Source organism: Neolamprologus multifasciatus, chromosome 3 (assembly GCF_963576455.1).
Source record: "Neolamprologus multifasciatus chromosome 3, fNeoMul1.2, whole genome shotgun sequence".
Classification (NCBI taxonomy): Eukaryota; Metazoa; Chordata; class Actinopteri; order Cichliformes; family Cichlidae; genus Neolamprologus; species Neolamprologus multifasciatus.
The window spans coordinates 41,197,872-41,219,525 of record NC_140441.1 but is presented as its reverse complement, the minus strand read 5'-3'; the positions used below and the strand labels follow the sequence as shown (position 1 = coordinate 41,219,525).

The 21,654-nt window shown below is 42.5% G+C and overlaps 1 protein-coding gene across 1 annotated transcript in view; it reads right to left on the bottom strand.

The window, feature by feature from the left end:
• Positions 1-19,956, bottom strand: part of fgf11a (fibroblast growth factor 11a) — a 101,535-nt gene extending 81,579 nt beyond the window's left edge. The window contains exon 1 of the mRNA XM_085140536.1: positions 18,571-19,956. Within this exon, the coding sequence (XP_084996662.1) occupies positions 18,571-18,763 (193 nt within the window). The 5' untranslated portion in view covers positions 18,764-19,956. The remainder of the gene's footprint in view (positions 1-18,570) is intronic.
• Between the last annotated feature and the right edge of the window lie 1,698 nt (positions 19,957-21,654).

The window sequence follows — 21,654 nt, the reverse complement described above, 5'->3', positions numbered from 1 at the left end:
CTGAGTGCTGCAACTTCAGGCTTCAATAAAGCAGTTGCCCAAGTGTCCAAGTGTGTAAGTATAACGTGTGCACATTCTTAAATTGAATGCCAATCTTTTGGAAATTGCATTCACAGAATAAAATATACAGTAATGTGAGCATTAGCTGAATTTCCACAGCAGGGTTTTGACTCGCATGTCAGGCTGAGGCTTTTAATAGACAGACATTTTTTGGATTTTCAAACTAAAAGAACTAAAAGAATGAAATGCATTGAGAGTTCCAGCTCAGCGGCGCACGTGCCACAAGCTCGGTATCAGATCGGATCTCTGCGGAGGAAGAATCAACGCTCCTCCTGTTTTCGTATTTTGCAGCCCAGTCAGTGTTTCCCAGTGTGGTTCCCCGCACGCAACCTGAACTTCACACACGATCAAATGTAAACCGTGATTCGTGCACACACATGCACTTCAACATGTTGTTTACTTCTCCGACACAAGCACTCCCCAGCTCCCTGACTGACATTAATCTTAACAGTTAGACTTCTGCTGAAAGTCACACATAGCAAAACACGCTCCACGGGGTGAGTGTGTGGGAGGGGGTTAGAATATTTGCCGCTGATGCTCGAGAGCTCACTTTACCTCAATATGTAGAAGAAGGAAGAGGATTCAGCTAGTGTGAATTAAATCCAGTATATCCTGCTGAATAATGGTACGTAGCTCTCATTCAGAATTCAGAGAAACTCTTCTGTCTGTATGTCTGTGAAGGTTCTCAGTCATCCAGGTCATCGTAGTCAAAGGAGCTTGCAAAGAAAAGCGTCTGGACTTCTTTAAGTTGCAATGTAGAGGGCCAGGTTTCACAATGAACTCACCCGAAACCCTGGCTGATTGGGACCCACACCCAGTTTCACACCTTGGCTCAGGCGATTAGAGGATCATCAGGGGGTCCTTTTGTCCCTCTGTGGGGGGATACTCCCACTAGGTTTAAATCTGGGACTCCCCACCATTTGACCTTAGAACTGAAGAAGCTTCTCGAATGAGAGGTGAAACGTCTTCAAGTAACTTAAAGAAGTCCAGACGCTTTTCTTTGCAAGCTCCTTTGACTCTTCTGTCTGTATGCATTTTATTAAACCTGTCGCTCTAAACTGAAATCTAGTTTCACAAATGCCACCGACGGTTGTTCTTTATCATCCACATAAATCGGTCACACTTCTGTTGACTTTCATTTTCAGTGCAAAGCACCAAATGTCCACTGATGTTATTTCTTTGCTAAAAAAAACCTTAAAAAGGCTCATTACCAATTATCCACTCTCTTTATCTGCCCTCAGCTTCTTTGGGCTTTCTGGACCTCACTGAGAGGCCGTCTGTGAAGCTGTTGTCCCGCTGAATAATTCCGCGTTTCATGGTAAACGTTACGCTTCGCTCGTTACCATCCTTTCACTGAAATGCGGCAGAATGTTAAGCAATTAATACGCAATGCTTCTGCGTGAGGATATCTGTGTGTGAACACTGACTAATGCAAAGATACTGTCATTGAGGGTACAAGGGCATCGCTAAAAGCCCTCTTTATGCAAATGGAGTGGAGACGACAGTGTGTATGTGTCACAGGCAGGATATATCTCATAATGATAAGTTATCAAAGCCAGCAGATACGCCTGATAGGAAATATGAAAGACGCTCGCAAAGTGAGCACGGCTCCCTCCCTCCCCGCGTTACACACACGCACGATGACACATGATCCTCGCTCACTCCGTCTGTCTGTTACGTGGAGTGCTTATTAGCAAATTTATTGATGGCCTCTTAATTATGTCTGTTTATCTTCTCCTAAAGCAAGGGCCCTGCCCCCGGACTCTAATCTCAGCTACACGACAGCGCTCGCACACACACGGCACGTTCATATTTACATCCAGTCTTTCTCACATGTTCTGTTTCTTATCCATGTAGGTCTCTCCTGCTCACTGCTGAAACCTTCATTAATACACACAAACACACAAACACGGGAATTTTTCAGATAATCTATCTGATAAAAAGTTCCTCAGAGAGTCAGGTACTGACTCCAGCCTAATTTGTTTACCTTTAACCACCACTAATCCCAGCCTTGCCTTCTTCTCTCAATCCACAGTTTTTGAACCTTTTCCTCCTTCTTACACTTTCCCAATTTTCCTCCCTTCTTCTCTCCTCCTCTCCATCCTTTATCATCCTCCTATCCCTCCATCCCCTCCTCTTCTTACCTCCTTCCTTGCTTCCACCTGCCTATCTCTGTCCTTCTTTATCCTTATCTCACTATCTCCTCCTCGCTGTTTTAGAGTGCTTTTAGTTCTTACTTCCTCTTCCCTATCTTTGTATCTCTCAGGCTTTCCAAGATATATGGCTTTTGCCTCCTGCTTCCTTTCCTCCTATACCCTTCTTATCTCCTTAGCTCCTGAAAAATTAAAATCCTTGAAGCTTTTTTCTTCTTCTTTTCTTTAAACCTCTTAAACCCCATGTTTTTCTTTCTTAAGTTCCTGCTCAACTTGTCTGCAATTACAAACTCCGTATAAACAATCTTGGTATCACAATAAAGCTAATGCTTGTGAGACTTCATCAGAGGTGTAAATATTACAGAAGATGGTACTTTGTAAAGGTAGCTGGTCAAAGGAGCTTGCAAAGAAAAGCGTCTGGACTTCTTTAAGTTGCTTGAAGACGTTTCACCTCTCATCCGAGAAGCTTCATCAGTTCTAAGGTCAAATGGCGGAGAGTCCCAGATTTAAACCCAGTGGAGTTTAAACTTGGAGTAATTAGGACCCTACACCACCGGGCAGAACATGTTCCCTCTAAGCCTGAAGGAAAAAAGAAGGAACACACACATGTAAAGGAAGCACTCAAAACATGCAGTTATCCCAATTGGGCGTTCATAAGTCAGCAAAGAGGCACAGAAAAGAAGATCAGACACCAGCGAGGGAGGATAACAAGGACAGACGCAACAACATTGTCATCCCCTATGTAGCCGGTGTATCAGAAAAACTCAGGAGAGTTTTCTCCAAGCATGACATCCCAGTTTACGTCAGACCCAGCAACACACGCGGACAAAAACTGGTTCACCCGAAAGACAAAACTCCAAAACACAGACTTAACAATGTGGTGTATGCTGTACAGTGCAGCAGGGAATGCCCAGACCTCTACATTGGAGAGACCAAACAGTATGAGCTTTTAGCTGAGATCTTGTCATTTCTGCGGCTAACGCACAGGCGTCACAGTCCGGAAAACCAAATGTTCCCGCTCTCATTGTGTTAACTAGCTTACTAAACCTGTAGAGGTGCCTTGATTTGGATCATTCTGTCTTCACTTAAAGCTTTCAGTTATTAGCCCATTAACACAGGAATGAGTAATGGTCCGTATGAAGCTGAATTTCTTGGATTAAGACTTTCTTTTTCTACTTCTACCGCTGATGGCAGAGCAGCCAGCACAGTGTGTAGGTTAAGCAGCAGTATATGAAAAAGGACCTGTGTGTGTGTGTGTGTGCTCAAAGGTTCAAGTAGATTTGGCATGAACAAACACTCCCTCTTTGTCAGGGTGTTTTTTTAATTTTATCTCCAGGTCCAAACAGAGATGTCTTCATTTCGCAGCTCTTCAAAGTTAAAGCCCTCCAAAAAGTCTCTAGTTCACCGAGAGCTGACAAAAAGTCAATACCCTCCATCAGCCTCCACCTTTGTAAGAATAATCGCACCTACTGCACCCAGACATGACAAGCAGCAACTAAAATAGACCTTTCTGTCCAATTCATGCTCAATGAAGCAATACTCAGAAAAGCACAGCACAAGAAAAATCCCCCCATCTGAATTCTGATCACATTAAAAACACAGCTATCATCGTTTCTCTCTCCGCTGGACCTCTGACCTGTAAGATCCCACTTACATCTCTCTTTATCTCTCCTTCCTCCTCCTCCTCCTCGTCCACTCTCTCCATATCCTCAGCTAGAGGTCAAACTTCAGTCTGTCCTCGTCTGCTCTAATCACACCATCTCCCATCTCAATTTTAGTCTAAGAGAGAGCAAGAGGAGGGAGCGGATGCTTCACTTCATAGCCCACATTCCTGTTTTTTAAAAAACAGCATTTGCACAGTTTTATAGTAAAATCAGCAGCTTCCTCATTTCACACTTAGAAAAACAGCAAATGTTTGTGTCGATGCACCTGCCAGGAACTCTGAGGAAGCTGTACTGATAGCGTAATTCGCATGGATCACACTTATTTTATGGTAGCATATATGGACAGAGACATGGCTTTCTGTGTGCAGTCGGGCTCTGGTGTTTCCCTTCCTTCATTCAGCCCAACATTGTGTTCATGTTTGCTGATTTCAGCTGTTCATGTTATTTACACATATTCTGAAATTAAATTGTTTTCTCTGTGTTGCCGGTGCATGCAATAAACCGGCAGACAGCTTTGTCCATCTGCTACATGCAATCTTTGTGGACATTACCCTGTTGCAGTTTCTAATGAATACAGATGGGTAGCTTCCCCTGTTTAAAATTCTGGCTCCATAGCAAACTGGTCAATCATTTCTCCAACTGGAGAAAGGAGCTGTGCTAACAAATCACATACAAGCAAGCATGTGACCCTGGAGAATACATTTTTCCAAGCTATTATGAAACTGTACCGCTGGGGATTAACCCACATTCCATGTTTATGGTTATTTATTTTTATTTAAGAAATTATCATGTGTCCAATCACTTCTTCTCACTTGTCTTTGTCTTCATGCAAGTTTGTGTCAAATAGGAGAATCATCCAGCATTCCCGCCTTGGATCTCTTGCACCCAAGATGACGAGAACCCCCATTTGTCAGGAAATGGCTCGAGGTAAATGACAGAGAGGGAGCCGACACAAGAGAACTACTCTAAGAAAATAGAATTTATTAAACATGAACTAACATAAAGATTAAAGAAGATTGACGTAAGGTGAAAGGCGCTATATAAATAAAATTGAATTGAATTGAATTGAATTGAAAGGAAGGAATGACCAGAGCACATCTGAGAAACGTTCTGTAGTTTTGTACGCCCCTGTGAGCTCCCTTACGTCTGTCAGCCAATCATCTGCCAGATTAGGCCAAGATCTCCTCCATGACAGTGGGAGGGGCATCTAACTCTGGCACTAGAATTGTGCTGAACATATAACAAGCTGTGGACCAGGTTATGTTCAGAGTCATGGAAAAAAATCTTTTATAAAAAGCACCAAAGTGACACTAAAAGATCACAGAACACATTATACATGAAACCTGTGGGGCTGATACACCCAGATGGCCCCATGCAGTCGCATTAAAGAAGCACAAACTGTAAGCACAAAGGAATTTACATGAATTCAGGGATTTAGATAATGCAAGAATAGCTTTTATCTCTGGTTTCTTCCTGCTAGGTTTGTATTGTGTGAAAGAAGAGTCAAGTGTCAGTCCTAGTGTCAGACATGTGTAAGGCTCTGTGCACTGAGCCTGAAGCAGAAATCGTAGCTTAACGAAAAAGTTTTTTTTTTCTGCCATGATAGCCATTATCTTTGTTTGACATCTTAGGTTTTGTTGAACCAGGTATCACAAAGAAAACCTGTCAGACACAGTACACCGCTCAGCTACGCTCTCCGCATTTTTTAGAAGAAGTACAAAACTTAGCCGAACACAGCAAAGTAACAACAGCGCTTACCGGCATCTGAAAGGTGTAGTGGCAGAGAGCTATACAAATAAAAATTTAAAAAAGTCAAATAAAGTTCATTTTCACTTGGATTATAGTTGTACAAGAACTTATGTGTAGTAAGCTGGAGCACTTTTTTGAGAATTGTTTGTTTGAGTGGTCTTCCAACCGTAATCACAAGGTCTTTTTTCAGTTTTGTTTTTTCAATTAGAATCAACCAAGAAACATCCTTGCACTCAAGAGAAAGCATATAAGACGCTGGCACAGCCTTATGTGAAGTAGTGATGGGATTTCCGGCTCTTTTTAGAGATCCGGCTCTTTCGGTTCGGCTCACTAAAAAGAGCCGGCTCTTTCGGCTCCGAACCGGCTCTCCAGGTTGTTTTGTTGCTTTAATTAATTTATTATTAACAATAATATAAAATTATGCACAAAAGGAATTACTAACGTAAAAAAAGTGGTTTTATTTATATATGTTTATATATAAATATATGCGGTGGCCCCTAGAGACAAAACACGTACAAACTCCAAAACACATTTCTAGCATGAACTGAACTTCCAAAGCAGAGCTACTAGATCACTTAAATTACACAATTGAAAGCATGTGTGTATTGTTTGTGTATTTATAGACAAGCACTCATATATATTCAAATAATTTAAAAAAAAGTTCATTTACCTGTTACTACCACACACCAAATCCGGTCGTTGGTACTTGCTGGCTTGTGTAGCCACTAGGTAACAAAAGTTCAACACTGCGCCCAGCATCCTGGAGCACTTCTGTTGTCTTTTGTACATGTTTTGAGTTTTTACATGCTTCTGAGTTTTTACGTGTTTTTACGTGCTTCAAAGTTTGTACGTGTTTTTACCTGTTTTGGAGTTTATACGTGATTTGAAGTTTGTCTGTGCTTTGTCTCTAGGGGCCACCGTAAATATACTTTTATTTATTCACTCCACATAAAATGTAATAAATAAATCATATAATACAAAATTCAACTATTCACATTTCAAATTTTAACTATTTAAATTTTCAGCTTTTTCCTTTTACAAATTTAAAGTGAAACAACACAAAACACTGCAAACCACAACACAATTAAATATAAATTAAAATATGAAAACAAAAATAACATGCATATTCTCTGTCATATGGACCTGCATGAATAAACTTTCTGAATCCTTTATCATCTGCAACCGAAAATAGTTGTGGATGATTACTATACCTTTCTAATGTGACGTTGTTGTCCCTGGCTCTCTTTCTCTGTCTCTCCCTCCGGCTCTGTTCCTGTGCTACTGAGTGTAACTACCGCCCCTCCCCCCTCTGCCCAGCGTAAAGCACAAGGCTCACGTGCAGAGTGAAGCAGAAAAAATTGCGAGAGAGAAGCTGAGAGAAAGAAAGAAAAAAAAAAACATGTGACGGCTCGCGATAAGGAGACGGCTCGCGTCGTTCACGTCAAAGAGCCGGCTCTAAGAGCCATTTCGTTCGCGAACGACCCATCACTAATGTGAAGGGGTAGAGTTGGTACACATCACTGGAATTTCCTCAGCTCTGCATTAGGCGCCTCAAAGAGGGGATTGTTAGTCTTCCATAAACATACAAGCCTACATATGTGAAATACCTCAGCCTGTATGAATGTGCGATGAACCTACAACTGATTGCAGATCTGCAATAAGGTGTGTTGCAATGATGAGGTTACATTTAAGAGAAGACGGACATAAATTCGTGATGAAAAAGGGGTTAAATAAGTTATGTAAGTATTCAATGCTTCACCACCTATGCCTGCGTGAAAACATGGGTTAACTTATTGGTTATTAAAGACGTGATTGATGTTCTAGAGATCTGAGTCATTATGGAAGAAAACGTCATGAGTCTAAATCTGCATTGTGACCTTACTGAATGTCAGCACCCGACACTCCCATCATTTACCACCTCAGCATGTCTAATGAAACTCAAATGGTTTAAAAATATTGAAATTAAAACTGTGTTTACTTATATGTGTAAAAACCATTTTAATAGACTTCCTGTAAGACTGTGTCTTTCTACTTAAGGATTAAAAACAGCTAGGTACTCTGGCTGCCTTTCATAAACACATAACCACACATATCAGTAGCAGCTCATTGAGCTGGGTATAATTTTCATTTCTATATCTTTATACAAATTTAGAACAGGTAAACACTTTAACCATATCAATGACGGAATCAGACTAAAGCAGACTGAGTAAAACCTTTGATTCTTTAAGTAACTCCTAAATAAGTCAAACCTGACTTGAAATGTGACTGCACAAACACTTCTGGTCCTATAGAAGTCTAAGGGGGAAAAAAAGGCCCAGTCACTCGCTTTTGGTCATACAGAATAAAACATAGAGTCAATCCATCCATTTTCTTCTGCTTATTCAACTCAGTTTTATTTAAATAGCACCAGATCACAACAATAGTCAACTGATCAAGCTTTATATTGCAAGGTAAAGACCCTACAATAATACAGAGAAAACCCCAACAATCAAACAGCCCCCTAACAGCAAGCACTTGGTGACAGTGGGGAAAGGCAAACTCCCTTTTAACAGGAAGTAACCTACAGCAGAACCAGCTTCAGGAAGGGGCAGGCATCTGTAGTGACTGGTTTGGGGGGAAGGGAAGGAGAGACCTTCTCTATTTTACTGTGTATTTCACAGTTTTTTACTGTTTTTCTAGAATATCATTAAATTTACATAAATAAACTGTTTTACATGTCAAATGTAAAATAACATAAAATCACTGTAAATGTAATAAAACATAATTTTCTATTTTTTAAATATATTTTTTATACATATGCATAGTTACATTGTTAACTGTGAACTGTTAAATTCAAATTTAATACTATGGAAAAATATATAAAATGATCAAAAATTAATGAGAACAATTAATAATTAAAGGAGTATTTGAATGATAATTTTGCTGAAAATTTTATGTCATCTAGGTCTGTTTCAATAATTCAGAGGTAATAAGTGAAAATATAATTAATAGGAATTATTATTAATTTATATAGCATTTCACATTTTCAAAACAGGTTTTTCCAAACAAATATTTGATGTTATTGTAGCTGCAAGCATCTCGTATGCTAATTAGCAAAGCACCAGTTTCAGTTTGATTTCAATTACACCACTTCAGAACAAATCTCAAGGACTGTGACTTATAATAATAATTATGATATAATCACTTGGCTTCGGTGCACCATTCGGTGACCACTGATTTAGATGCTTAAAACATAGTTGGTGTAAGACTGATAATTATTGCAGCTTATACACACAAAAATTCAACCATATAGTGTAGCATTCATGTCCAATTTACAACTTAAAAAATTTGGTTACAGATTATTACGCCAATTAATCTTTGCTTAAAATTGAGAGATGACATTTTTGTGATATTTCTGCTTGGTTTAAGGACAATAACAAAGCAGGCTGATCAAAGATCTACAAATTTAAATTTTTCATTTGACTTATAAGATTTTAATGCTCAGTGCAGACTTAATAAATGGTGAAGAGGGCCTTCTATCGCTCTCGATCCGTCTCTGGCCATCTCTGAAGAATGACAACCTAATTGCATGATGGATAATTTAATGGCACAGGGAAAGCCCCGGGATTAGAAGAAATTCTCCTCTCGATTCTATGCAAACTCTCATGTGAAGGCAAGCATTTCCACCATACATTAACCGCACACACACGTATGACTGCGTGTGTCCATACGTGATGTGTGCAGTGGCTTGGGAAGGTTGCACTTTGGCTTGCCTCCAGCTTTCCAGATTGATGGCACATTAAAGTGAAGGGCACGTTATGCACCTGTGCTTGTGTACCGCTGGGGAACAACACACAGGTAGACAGGATGCCGCAATCAGCAAGATGCCTCACATACACACACACACACACACATGCATATACATATGAATTATGTGTGTGACATATAAAAGAAATTAACAGAAAATCCTTTACATAAGAAACGTGCTGTAGGTTCCAGTTTAAGATTTACACAGTATTAAAATTACAGACCTGCCTAAAGAGGGTGATACACTGTAGACTGCAGCTCTTTTATCACCTGTGTGTGTGTGTGTGTGTGTGTGTGTGTGTGTGTGTGTGTGTGTGTGTGTGTGTGTGTGTGTGTGTGTGTGTGTATGTGTGTGTGTGTGTGTGTGTGTGTGTGTGTGTATACTGCAAATGTAAACTGCAAGTCTGTCTATGCAATTTGCCACATTCCTTTCCAAAACAAGTACAGTAGTGTTTGTGTTACTGTGCACACATTGTGTGCGTATCCATTGGAGAGTTGTCTGAAAAGCTGTATCTGTTCAATGTCTGTACAATAACACAATCAATTATGATTATATAAGGAAGACATTTGCCTCTGCTGCCTCTCTATAGACACTCGTAAGAGGCGTAATGCAGCATTATTCGTGCAGTGACTTGGAAACAGCACTGTAAATACAGTACAGGACAAGTGGTAAATATCTGTGGGTGTCCTGGGATTTGGTCCTGCGTCGCTTGTGTCTCCCTGTGTTTGTGGCTGAATACGTTTCTCTTCACTGCAAAATACAAATATATTGGAAGCAGCCCTGTTTATCATACAGTACGCTGCCATATAGCCGCTCTTGCTCAGACATCAATAAAAGGGACACTTGATTCAGTATTACACTTCCATGAGGAATTTAGTTAAAATTGGAATGAAAGCAGCAGTAGTCCACTTGCCACACTGAGTTCTTTGGATGGATCATATGCCAGAAGCTCTGGATCTTGTAATTTAGGTTAATATCATTCATAGCCGTCTTAGAAGCCCCTGGCTGTTAATGTCCAAACCCAGCTCATTGGGCAGGTTTTCTGTTATAAATTTACTTTGAATGACTTGTGCAAGCTGAAGTTTATGGACTGGAAACTAGAACACATTTTGGTTGGTATACAGTAGATTGCAAAAGTCTTGAACCACACAGCAGTTCTTTATATTTTTCTAGGAAAACGGGAGGTAGGTGCAGGGATTTGTTGAAAAACATGCTAACCTATAATAAAAAGGTAAAAAAAACAACAAAAAAAACCGAAACTGAACAACACAGCTTGAACTCTTCTAGACAAGTTTTCTTGTAATTTTTTTAAGTGGTGTTCAATAATAGTTCTCCAGGCTTCTTAAAGGGTATTCAAAGCTCTTCTTTTCTTTCATTCTTTGTCAAGATAATCCCACACTGCTTTATTAATGTTGATGTCCAGGCTCTCAGTGATCAATGGTATGTTTTCCTCTTCAGGTATGCTTTAACTGGCAGCGTGTTTGGGATTGTCATGCTAATAAATGAAGCTATTCAATCCCCGTGTCAGGTCTTTACTGGATTTTTTGTCCTATTTCTTAAGGACAAGACTTTCTATGCTGTTCATGTGCTGCAGATAGTTCTTAGGCCTGCCACTTCTTCTTTTGTCCTTCACTTAACCAGTTTCTCAAATTTTGTAGGGACATTAGCCGATTAGCAAAACATGCTAAACTACTAGCAGATTAGCATGTTTTGCTAATCTGCTAAGAGCTCTTTAAGAATCATCTTGTTGGTAGTGGTATTTTTTTGTTGTTGATTCAATTAAAGGAAAATCGAACAAATTATATTTTTATGACAGCTTATTAGTAACAAAGTGCCCAAAAAAAGAATTTAAAATTATTTGTTAAGTTGTCAGTTATGTGCAACACAACACTGGTTCGTCCTTTTAGTTATTCCTCTGAAAATGGTCATGTGCAAGGACTGGGCTGATATAAGTGAAAAGAACTGTCCAAAGAAAAACTCTAAAAGAACTACCGAAACCCTGGAGATCTACTTCTTAAAACCAGTTATAGAAGAAAACATAACAAGTCTAACCCCATGTTAGCAACATTTTAAAATAATTATATAAAGAAGCTATAAAGAAAAGGGTTGCTCGTCTGTGCTGTGTGCTGATCTGCCGCGGGCCAAAGCACCTGTCAGTAAATCCTACACCACCCTTGGGTGCCACCGTCCCTGTGATCAGAGTAAATTAACACGTAATCAGATACAGACGCAAGCAGAAAAGCATGCACACAGAGACTTTTCCCATAAGGCCAGTTTATCTTTGCACATCACTCGACAGCACTTTTGATGTGGTGGGTATGTGTTAGAATGAGAGGTTTATACACACAAACACACACACACAGAGTAAGAAGGGGAGATAAAAATGGCATCTGATTTCATGAGTTTTCTTTTGGAGAGCCTCACTTCGGTCAGGGACACTGTGTGGTGGAGCTGAGAGAGAGATCAGACTCCGAACGCGTGACCACGACATGTACGTGCGTGTGTGTTGTGTGCTTTGTTGTGGATCTCCCTGCACTGCTGTGAGTCATCATGTTCGACAGAAGGGTCTCGTGCCGCTTGATTGTTGCTGCAGTCGTACGTCTATCTGTGTTCCCTGTACCCCTAAACTGTCATCGCCATGTGACGCACGTTTCGCCCGGCTCCGCACGGAGACCATGCGGCAAATTGATTGCATATCAAATGCAAACGATGGCTTCGCTGCCCTCAGCATGTTAATATAATGGGTTAAACTACAAGCATTGATTAAAGGGACAGTCTTCCTGTAGGGGTTTGTGACATTGAGAAAGGCGATGTTGGGTTGTTGGTGATGATGGTAGCGTTGGCTTGACGCTCGCCGGTTATTTGTTACTCGGGCTCTCAAGATGGTAAATCACAGTGTCTGACGCCAAAGCAGGATATTGAGTATTGGGATTGATGAACTCCCATGCACACATAAACACTGAGTTTCAGTTGTGTGTGATACGATCTCAACTGGAGGTCATTTGAAGAGCAACGTCTCCAGATCTGAAACTCATCGTGGCACTCGTTGCCCTGCTCTAATTACACTTTGTCGTGCTCAGTGCCTCGCTGTGCCGTGTCGTGCCAACAAAATGCCATACAAGCAGCTCGCTTCATTCCTACTAGGGTAGGAACTACTAGACTTCATAAACCAAACGCGTCCCAATCAGCGCTCACCCACAGTTCAGACAGATGCCAGATAAAATACAACACACACACACACACACAGATATGGGCACTTCCACCAGAAATATTCGATTTTGTTTGATAATGATGATTGATGCCGATCCAAAAAAACTCTGCAGCAAAAACAAACGCCGGTTGTCTCCATAAATCAATTGTTTGGGAGGGGCTGGACTGAAAGCCCACATTGATCATCACACAGGGCAAATGTTAGCATCTCTGAATCATTTATTCTGGGCCCCATTTCATACACAACATCTGCCGCACTGGCAAAGACGGAGGGCAGAACCGGTTATAAAACAATGGATGGAATCAGCTGCTAATGCACTGCATGAAGCATGTGGTAGTAGTAGTTTGGCTGACAGCAGATTGAAGGCTGGTTATCTCTAACTAACTGTCAGTAACAGAGAAACTGAAAATAAAAATGTGGTACACAAAAAGTGCTTTACGATGGCTCCTGTGAACTCGCGCCACAAGCTGAATCAGTGGTTTTTCTGGTAACAATGTCTCCATTAAATCCATCCATCCATTTTTCTTTAACATGCAATTAATTCAAGTGATATCAGAGTGTGTTTTTGGGACCCTTGAAAGAGCTACAATAATTGAAGTGTTGTCTTTTAAACTGCTGTCTATAGTTGCATTTTAATAAACATGGGCCATTTTCTAATGTTGGGTAAGGACTGTGGTTTTAACCCTTTCACACAAAGTTGTCACTACAGTGGACAGCTATTCAAAGGCTGTTGATGGTGCACTTGCACATAAACCATTACATTGGGCAATGATGTGTCACACCATCCTGCCACCCACTGGTCGCTTAATGTTACTATAGATGTATGACGTGTTTCATTGTAATTATTGTTATTTAACCCTTTCATGCATGAAATCCTGATTGTTGTTGTCATAATTGATGCATTAAAGGGTTAATTAAATAGACATGTTGTCTTTCCAGTTACTTTATCTGTAATAACGCAGACTGCAAACGCACCTAACAAACATCAGCAATGCAGGAATAAGTCAAAAACTGTTATTCTTGTTGCGGCCACTTGTAAAAACAACATTTTTGGTCTTTGTGGATAATAAGTTTGTTTTCTGATACTGGTAAATGCAACCTTATGGCAGCGCACCAATGAGTGATGTCACAGTGGCAAGGTCTATCACATCCATACAGTCTGTGGTGGGTTGAACTTTTCCTAGAATGTATCATCTGCTGAAAATTAGTACACCATTCTAATTTTAGAAGATAAAGCTGGCATTGGGTGTGCATCACACCCAATGGTGATCAGTTAATAACTGAACCACATGTTACATCACATGGATTCACAATAACAAGAGTCTCTCTGGTGTCCAGTGAATAATTGACAAAGAAAGGACCAAAGAAAAGATGATTAGACACAGGAAGACACTGAGAGACGGACAGTTATAAGAAAGCAAGATGTCCTTGAAAAGATAAGTGTGTGTGTGTGTGTGTGTGTGTGTGTGTGTGTGTGTGTGTGTGTGTGTGTGTGTGTGTGTGTGTGGAGGAAGATCGGGGTGATCAAAGCTATGGGAGAAAAGAGAGAAAAAAAGAGAGGTGAGATAGAGAGAGAAGGAGAAAGCTGATGGATTGACCAGCAGGAGGAGAGAGGGAGAATGCTGATAAAGAGAGAGACAAACAGAGAGGCAGAGAAAGAAATATAGTCCTCCCTCGTGTGGCCTGTCCAGAGTGTCCGGTCTATGAGGCAGTAAATCGCCCCGGTTCAATGTGTGCTCTCCAAACGCTGCCGCACGTTATTGATAAATCAGTGTGTGTTAATGAGAGGAGCTGATGTGCCCTGATGTATCACGACACAACAATGAGCCTCGGACACACTCACACACACACACAGAGTCAGGCTGAAGTGTGCATGCCCACTACTGTCACACTGTCATTCGTCTTTTGTCTCTGATACAAATGCATGCACATTTTCTCCCTCTGCTGCACACACACACACCAATTTGCCGTTGCTGGATGAACACTTGGCCCCCGTGCTGCAGAAACAACTCCGAGTGTTATTCTATCCTGTTAACAGAAGAGAGGAGGGTTTCCACAGCAGCTCCAGCCGGCAGTCAGAGGACAAGACAAGCTATACTGGTTTCGCTTTGATATCCAATAGGCGGCTTAACATCCTCATTAGATCATATCAACCCTGCATACACACACAAGCACAAAGCCGGGGTGAAATTATCTCTCTCCTACACACTCTACCTAAATTATCATAAAATCTCATCATTTGTTTGTGTTTGTCCCTGTATGTGTGTGTGGGTTTGTGTGTTTGTACTTGAAATTGTGTCTCTGCTCAGGGTGGTTTGTGTATGTGTAAGTGTGTGTGTTTGTGTGGGGCAAGATGACCTTGTTATAAGCTGAGTGGGCTGTAGTGCTGGGGCATCATTAGTATGGTTTAGGTGAGGGTTAGAGGGTGTGTGTGTGTGTGTGTGTGTGTGTGTGTGTGTGTGTGTGTGTGTGTGTGTGTGTGTGTGTGGAGGTGCAGGAGTGAGGTAGCGGGGAGAGACGTGGGATGACAGTAGAAGAGGGAAGGTAAGGGGGAGAGGTATGTGGGTCAGGCCAGGACACACAAACACACGTCACTCCGGCCGTCACTACAGCGCAGGTACAAAGCGAATGTTTGGGGACACATACGTGCGCACGCACACACAATTGTTTCAGAGTACACCTCCTCCTCTCCTGCAATAGCCTCAAATGGTCTTCAACAAAGGGAACCTGAAGTATCCAGTCACAATGTAGTGACGTACTAGCAGAGAGCGGTTGACACACGATAGCGTAAACACGCACGCTTACAGGCATACGGGAAGACTGAGTTGCACGTTTGAGGTGTCTGTGGAGAGTCCCTGACACACTGGTCTGTAAATACGGTGGGCAGATTGTTAAACTGGCACACAGCAGCTCATCTGTGCTGACTCATGCCACACAACTCTCTAGATTTGAAGTTCTCCATCAGTTAATGTATTCAAAATGGCACTACAAGATTACATAATTAAATGAGCCCTGGTAGGCTGAATAAATCATTTCACTGATGCTTTCTGCTTACTTGTAGGATATGGCATTTTGTGTGCTTCGTCAAAGGATTGAATCCCCACCTAAATTTGCACCAAGCTGTGTAATCTCGTTTGGGGTACCCTGGAAAAGACCTGCAGCACATCATAAGTCGTATCAAAACTACCAACTTTTCCACATTTTTCTCCAATAGGTTGTATCAGAACATTCAACAATAACTCAAGCTGTGTAACATTCGCTATAGAGTAGAAAGCAAAGATAGATTAACTTCTAGATTCTTAAAGGTAAAGTCAATGTAGGAGCACTTTAACCCTGCAATCTCTTCAATAACCAGCAGACTAGTAATATCGGCTTTATTTTTAAACACACAACAAGACCCATCAAACATTTTAGACTTCCTGGGACTATAAAAGTCAAGTTACTTCAGTTGGAAACAAGTAAGGATGACAGAGACAGATTTTTAATGAACAATGGCAAAAACAAGGAAAGAAAGCAGCACAGATCACATTGCAAGTGGTCTGATGTTACAACGTTGGCTCAGAGTTAAAGATTCATTGCTGCTTTCTGGTGAGTTGTGGACTTGAGTGAGTTCATGGTGCTCTGGGGTTCATCAGTGTTTCTCTACCTGCCTTGGGGATACTTGCACATGTGCACCTTATTCATAATAAATTCATGTGTTTAGCTTTTTTACTGTGAAAGCTCTCGTGTTGTAATATGTCTGTAGTTAAATCTGGGCTGAATTTTAATTTAACAGTCTCAGAGTTAACAGAATCCAATAAAAGGTAACCAGAGCCAGAGGAAGCTCATGTCAGATAACAGCGACCAATGAAAATACATGACTATTCAACAGACTGTAAGCCACAGCCTGCAGAATAAGCCAAAAGGAGGCAAATGAAGCCCATGGAAACAATGGAAGGCAGTTGGAAGCAAAGTGAAGGTAAGCTGTAAGCGAGCTGGTCTGAAGTGATGCCAGGAGGAGGAAGAAGAGGAGGAGGTAGAGGCCACAGCTCGAGAATATTCTAGTTGTTTATTCCTGGCCAGGGGTCAACTGTAGCCTCGGGTAAATCTCTGAGAGGGAGGGAGAAACTCACACACGATGAGGATTCAAACTCGCACTCACCAGCTAGCATACACACAGACACACGGGGGGGGGGGGGGGGGGGGGGTCCATGACACATGCACACATGATGAAGATATCTTGTCACACACGGTGCTCATCACAGGCTTCTGTAGATCATAACTTGAAATGGAGAAGCTGGTAATGTGTCTCAAACCACAGCCTCCATACGTGCCCGTGATTACGATAATAAATCCACAGGAGTGTGAGAAGCAGTGAAGCCAGCAGGATGTAAATGGCTTTAAACAATGGGAACGGTAGCGCACGTGGCCTTTTCCCGAGGAGCTGGCAATGCCACGGCCTGTCCGACATATTTTACAACCATAATTATAATATAGACAGCAGCTGCCTCTATGGCAGATGCTGCTTCACACGCCAGAGGTTTCCCTACGTAATTATCACAATGAACTCGGCATACCGCTAATAAATATCACACAGGTGCACAGGAACATGCATACTTTGCACAGAGTAGCAATAAAGGACAGCAGAGGGCAAGTAGATGGGAAAAGGCAACGTCCGAACTGGTCGGTCGACCGGTCGCACACACAACTGTTCAGATTGTCTAAAGTTTTATTAATAATGTGAAACACAGTAATGACAGCAGAATGACTGTAACACAGTCAGTTCTTGTTTTGCTGTTATGTTGTTTTGTTGATCACAAGGTTTAACATACTTATAAACACACACACATACACACATAAAGTAACTCCACCAGAGTGCCTATTGCGGGTCACTTTTGCCAGTCCAAGCCCGGATAAAGGAGCAGGGTTGGAATTGTGACATTAAAAAAACAATAATTGCTAAAAGAAATTTAATTTGTAGTTCTAAATAAATTCTAAATGCATGTAGGACATTTTTTTACTCACTTTTTGTCTCGTCCACGATGTCATTTATGTCTCCAATAACGTAGGTTACAATTATATTAGCATGACCAATTATGCAAATTAGGCGATGATGTCATTTAGCGACTTCTAGCGACTTTTAGGACAGCCAATAGCGATTTTCCTTACTGAGGAGTTGGCAACACTGCCAGTGACCAAGTCCACTCCACTTGTACGTGTGCCTGTGTTTCACGACCCAGTCCTGCCTCTCTTTATCTAAATTTAGAAAAGTATTTTCTAACAGACCCCAAAGGTTTATGTCAGCAACTTGTGCAGCAAGGTCACCCTAATCAAACAAATCAACTGTTTCGTTTAGTTCAGTGTGAAAAAAACAACAACAACAAAATTGCTAACAAGACATGTTAGTCCAAAGTGTGTTTAACCTGTTTTGAAGGAAGCACAGGGAGAGTAATGGCTGTCAGAATAACAAATGAGAGACCTCTTGACATTTTTACTTCCCAGTAAATCACTGCATGCATGGGCCACATTTACTGTAGGCTTGCAGATTACCAGAGTGTCTGTGTCAGTGTGTGAGTGTGAATGTGTCCACATGCACCCCGACAAAGTCATCACTAAAGTCACAGCACAGGTTGGCTGATGCCTGTGGTGAGTGTTACAGAGCTGAGTGTATTAGCTGGAATTTACTCTGTCCATTTCCTGTACGAGCCCTGTTACAATAAACACAGGACATGTTGGGTACAGCTACCAGGAAGATGGGCTGGAATGTTTCCCAGATTCAGATTAAGTCCTGAACTCTGAAATTACAGGCTTTACAGCTGAGGATTAATCTGTCGTCTGGCAAGTCAACTAAAATTCAGTTATCCAGCAAACAGAGCAAAGAAAAAGAGGAGATTGGGTGGGAGTTACAGAGGGGAAGCGCCAAACTGCAAAAGGGGATTTGGATGAGGAAGGCCTTTACAAACTCACCTGGTCTTTTCTCCATTTTTCTCCCTCGACTGCCACATAATCGAACTTTTGATATTAATATGAGGATTTGCTTCTGGCAAAGTGACTTGTTGCTCTTCGGGCAGGGCTTTCGCTTGCTGGCGATCTGCCGGTTTGCCTGGGGGTCCTTGACCTCCCTGCGCTGGCGGATGAGGGAACTGGCAAGAGCGGCCATCTTCCCAGTGCTGACCCAGCTGCCCCCTCACCAGCCTCTGGTGGCTCGGTGGCACCCAGGTGTCGGGGGGTACCGTGGGCCACCCCCCTGCCCACTCACCCAGGGCGACGGAGCACCACTGAGGGAGGGGTGCAGAGCGGAGGAGGGGGCTTCCTAGGACGAATCAACTGGGAGGGAGCAGAAAAAGAAGGAGAGGAAGGGAGGAAGAGTTGGAGGTGGAGGAAAGAGAAGGGTGGATCCTTTAAAAGCCCTCCCAAGTCTGACAACCACTGCTCACGGAGGTTTGGATGAGTGGTCGTTTGCCTTTATATGTCCTTCTGGGATTTGTGCGTTGTGGTTGGGAGACCGATTCAAGTAAAGCTTTCACACGTCACTCTACCTCTGCCAGGACGAGTCATGTTGTTATCCACCCAAATTCCAGTGCAGTGTAGCCGCTATCCCTCTGACACCTCTGTCCCAGTCTAAGAGTACTCCAAGCACAAATGAAGTTTGTCTCAAAACGGGACTCGTCGCATTATAAAACCAGAACCATTAAAAAAACGATGAAATTTAGTCCTCTTCACCTGCTCAGTCCCAAAAATAAGAAGCCTGATGCTGTTCACTGGGACAAAAAAAGGGGTCCACACATTAACTCTCCAAAATGACAGGAGTATCACTGTTGGGACAGCCTGTGACTCCCGTCCTTTCTTTGCCTTCACCTGTAAAAATTCTCCACCTCAAACACAGTCAGAGCAAGAGAAGTAGAGGAAGAAGTAGTGACTGTCCGACCTGAGGTATCAGCTCTGCAAGCTGATGAAGGGATGCGGCTTCTGCTGAACGGAGCGCGGCTTGTTTCCTCGGCATCTTTCAGGCTCCCCTGGCATCCCCGTCGCGTTCACCCGCGCCCTGAGAGAAGACAGGGAAAAAGACGGAGACTTGACAAATCCAGCATTTCCCAGAGATAGAGGTGACATTCATGAACGAGAGAGCGCGGGGACAGAGAGACAGACAGCGACACAGAGGGGGAGAGAGAGAGAGAGAGAGGGAGGGAAAGAGAGAGAGGGAGGGAGTGCAGTGAGTCTATCTATCCCTCCTGTCGGATCAGGCTCTCCAACTCTAACAGCAGCGCACTACACCACAGCAGAGCGGAGCGCTGTGTCCTTCAGAAACTCTTGCCACTTCACAGCGGGGGGGAAGAGAGCTGAATGAATAGAGGGAGACAGAGAGAGACGGTGGGAGGGAGAGGTGATGAGGAGAAGGGAGTGACAGAGGGAGGGGGGTGTGTGCAAGCAGGTAGCTCTGCCTTACGGTGGGTGCTGTGTTGCCGGTGCGCGTGCAAAAGTGTCTACTGGTGGGTGACAGCAGTGTGGTGTGGTTCTGCCGAGTCCACCTGCACAGTCCGTGTGAGAGGAAAGTCTGTGTCTCCGGTATAAGGCTTCTCTCAGCCCGATTGCACACGTGCAAGGGAGTGAATGTGGGAGATGGGTGTGTGTGCATGTGTATATACTGTGAAGGTGTGCGGGTGCGAGGGTGTGTGACACAGACGACCAGCATGTCGTGTAAATGTGAGTGTGCATGTGTGACTCGCTTTCCGGCATGTTCCCGTTCACAGTGCATTCACCGAGCGTGTGCTGGCAGCGTGCTTCACACGCTCACTCCCTCCCTCCTCTCGCTCTGTCTGTCTCTCGCTCTCTCACACACACACACACACACACACACACACACACACAGACACTCCCTCCCTCACTCTTTCTCAAATCTATTTCCCTAAACCCTCCCCATTGCTCCTCTTTTTCCCTCCCTTTTCTCCTCCCCCTCTGTCATTCAGATCTCTCCTTCCACGTCTGAGATTCACCGTCGCCTCCTCCCCTATCTCCCATCTATCACCTCTCATATGTTACACCAGTTCAGACCAAGCCACCTCCACTCCACAACATCTAAAGTGATGTTACCTTAAAGAGTCGAACTAAGCAAGGCTGTCGGTGCTGCGTTCTTCGCTGGGTTGAGGACATACAGATGCTGTGACACATAGCCTGATTCAGTCAGGACCTCCTATCTCTGCCGTCATGTTATCTGCACACAAACACAACATCACATAGTCATGGGGTCATATCACGCAGAATGAAACGAGTGTTTACACCCAGACTTTAGTTAATGGGCCTAAATTGCACTGTAAGGTTGTGTACAGACACCAGTATGGAAGACAGGCTAGACAGCTAGCTCATTAAACGCTCTAGTAAAGTACATTAAACATCATGTAAATTTACCCAGAACTCACTTTTCTCAACTTAGAACAGGCAGATACTCACTTTTAATGCCGTGGCTAACAAGACGCTGTCTGTTCTTCTTAGTTTCCATTTTCTGTAATTCAGGCTGGAGCTCAATTTCCTCCAGCTCAAGCACAACACTCAAACGCTCCACGCGTAGCATTTCTGATAGCATTTGTTCGTTCTTCCAATAAGACATAATTATTGACCCATAGTGTTTCTTACCAAACTGACCATATTGAACTAATGCACATTCCCAGACGTGTGCAGTTAACCTGAACAAAGACAAAAAAAATTTAAAAAAATAAATATATATATATATATATATATATATATAATATTAATATATTTGATGAATTGCCTTGAAATTTTGTATTCGTGGAACAATGGACCAGCTTGCTAATCTCTCAAGGATACTTGAGGGTGTGTGGTGGTTTGTCCAATCGGCCTACTTTGTGGCCTTGGAGAAGGAATTCAACCAAATCAGTTGGAAAGTTGGTTTGGGAGCATGTTTTGGTGTTATTAGACCTGTTGGGTGTCAGTGTCCAACTGTTATTTCTTGTAAAACCTTCACAGACAGGATTTGTATCAGGTATCAGGTTTGGTGGTGTCAGGATGATATCTATGCTTTGTGGATGATGTGGT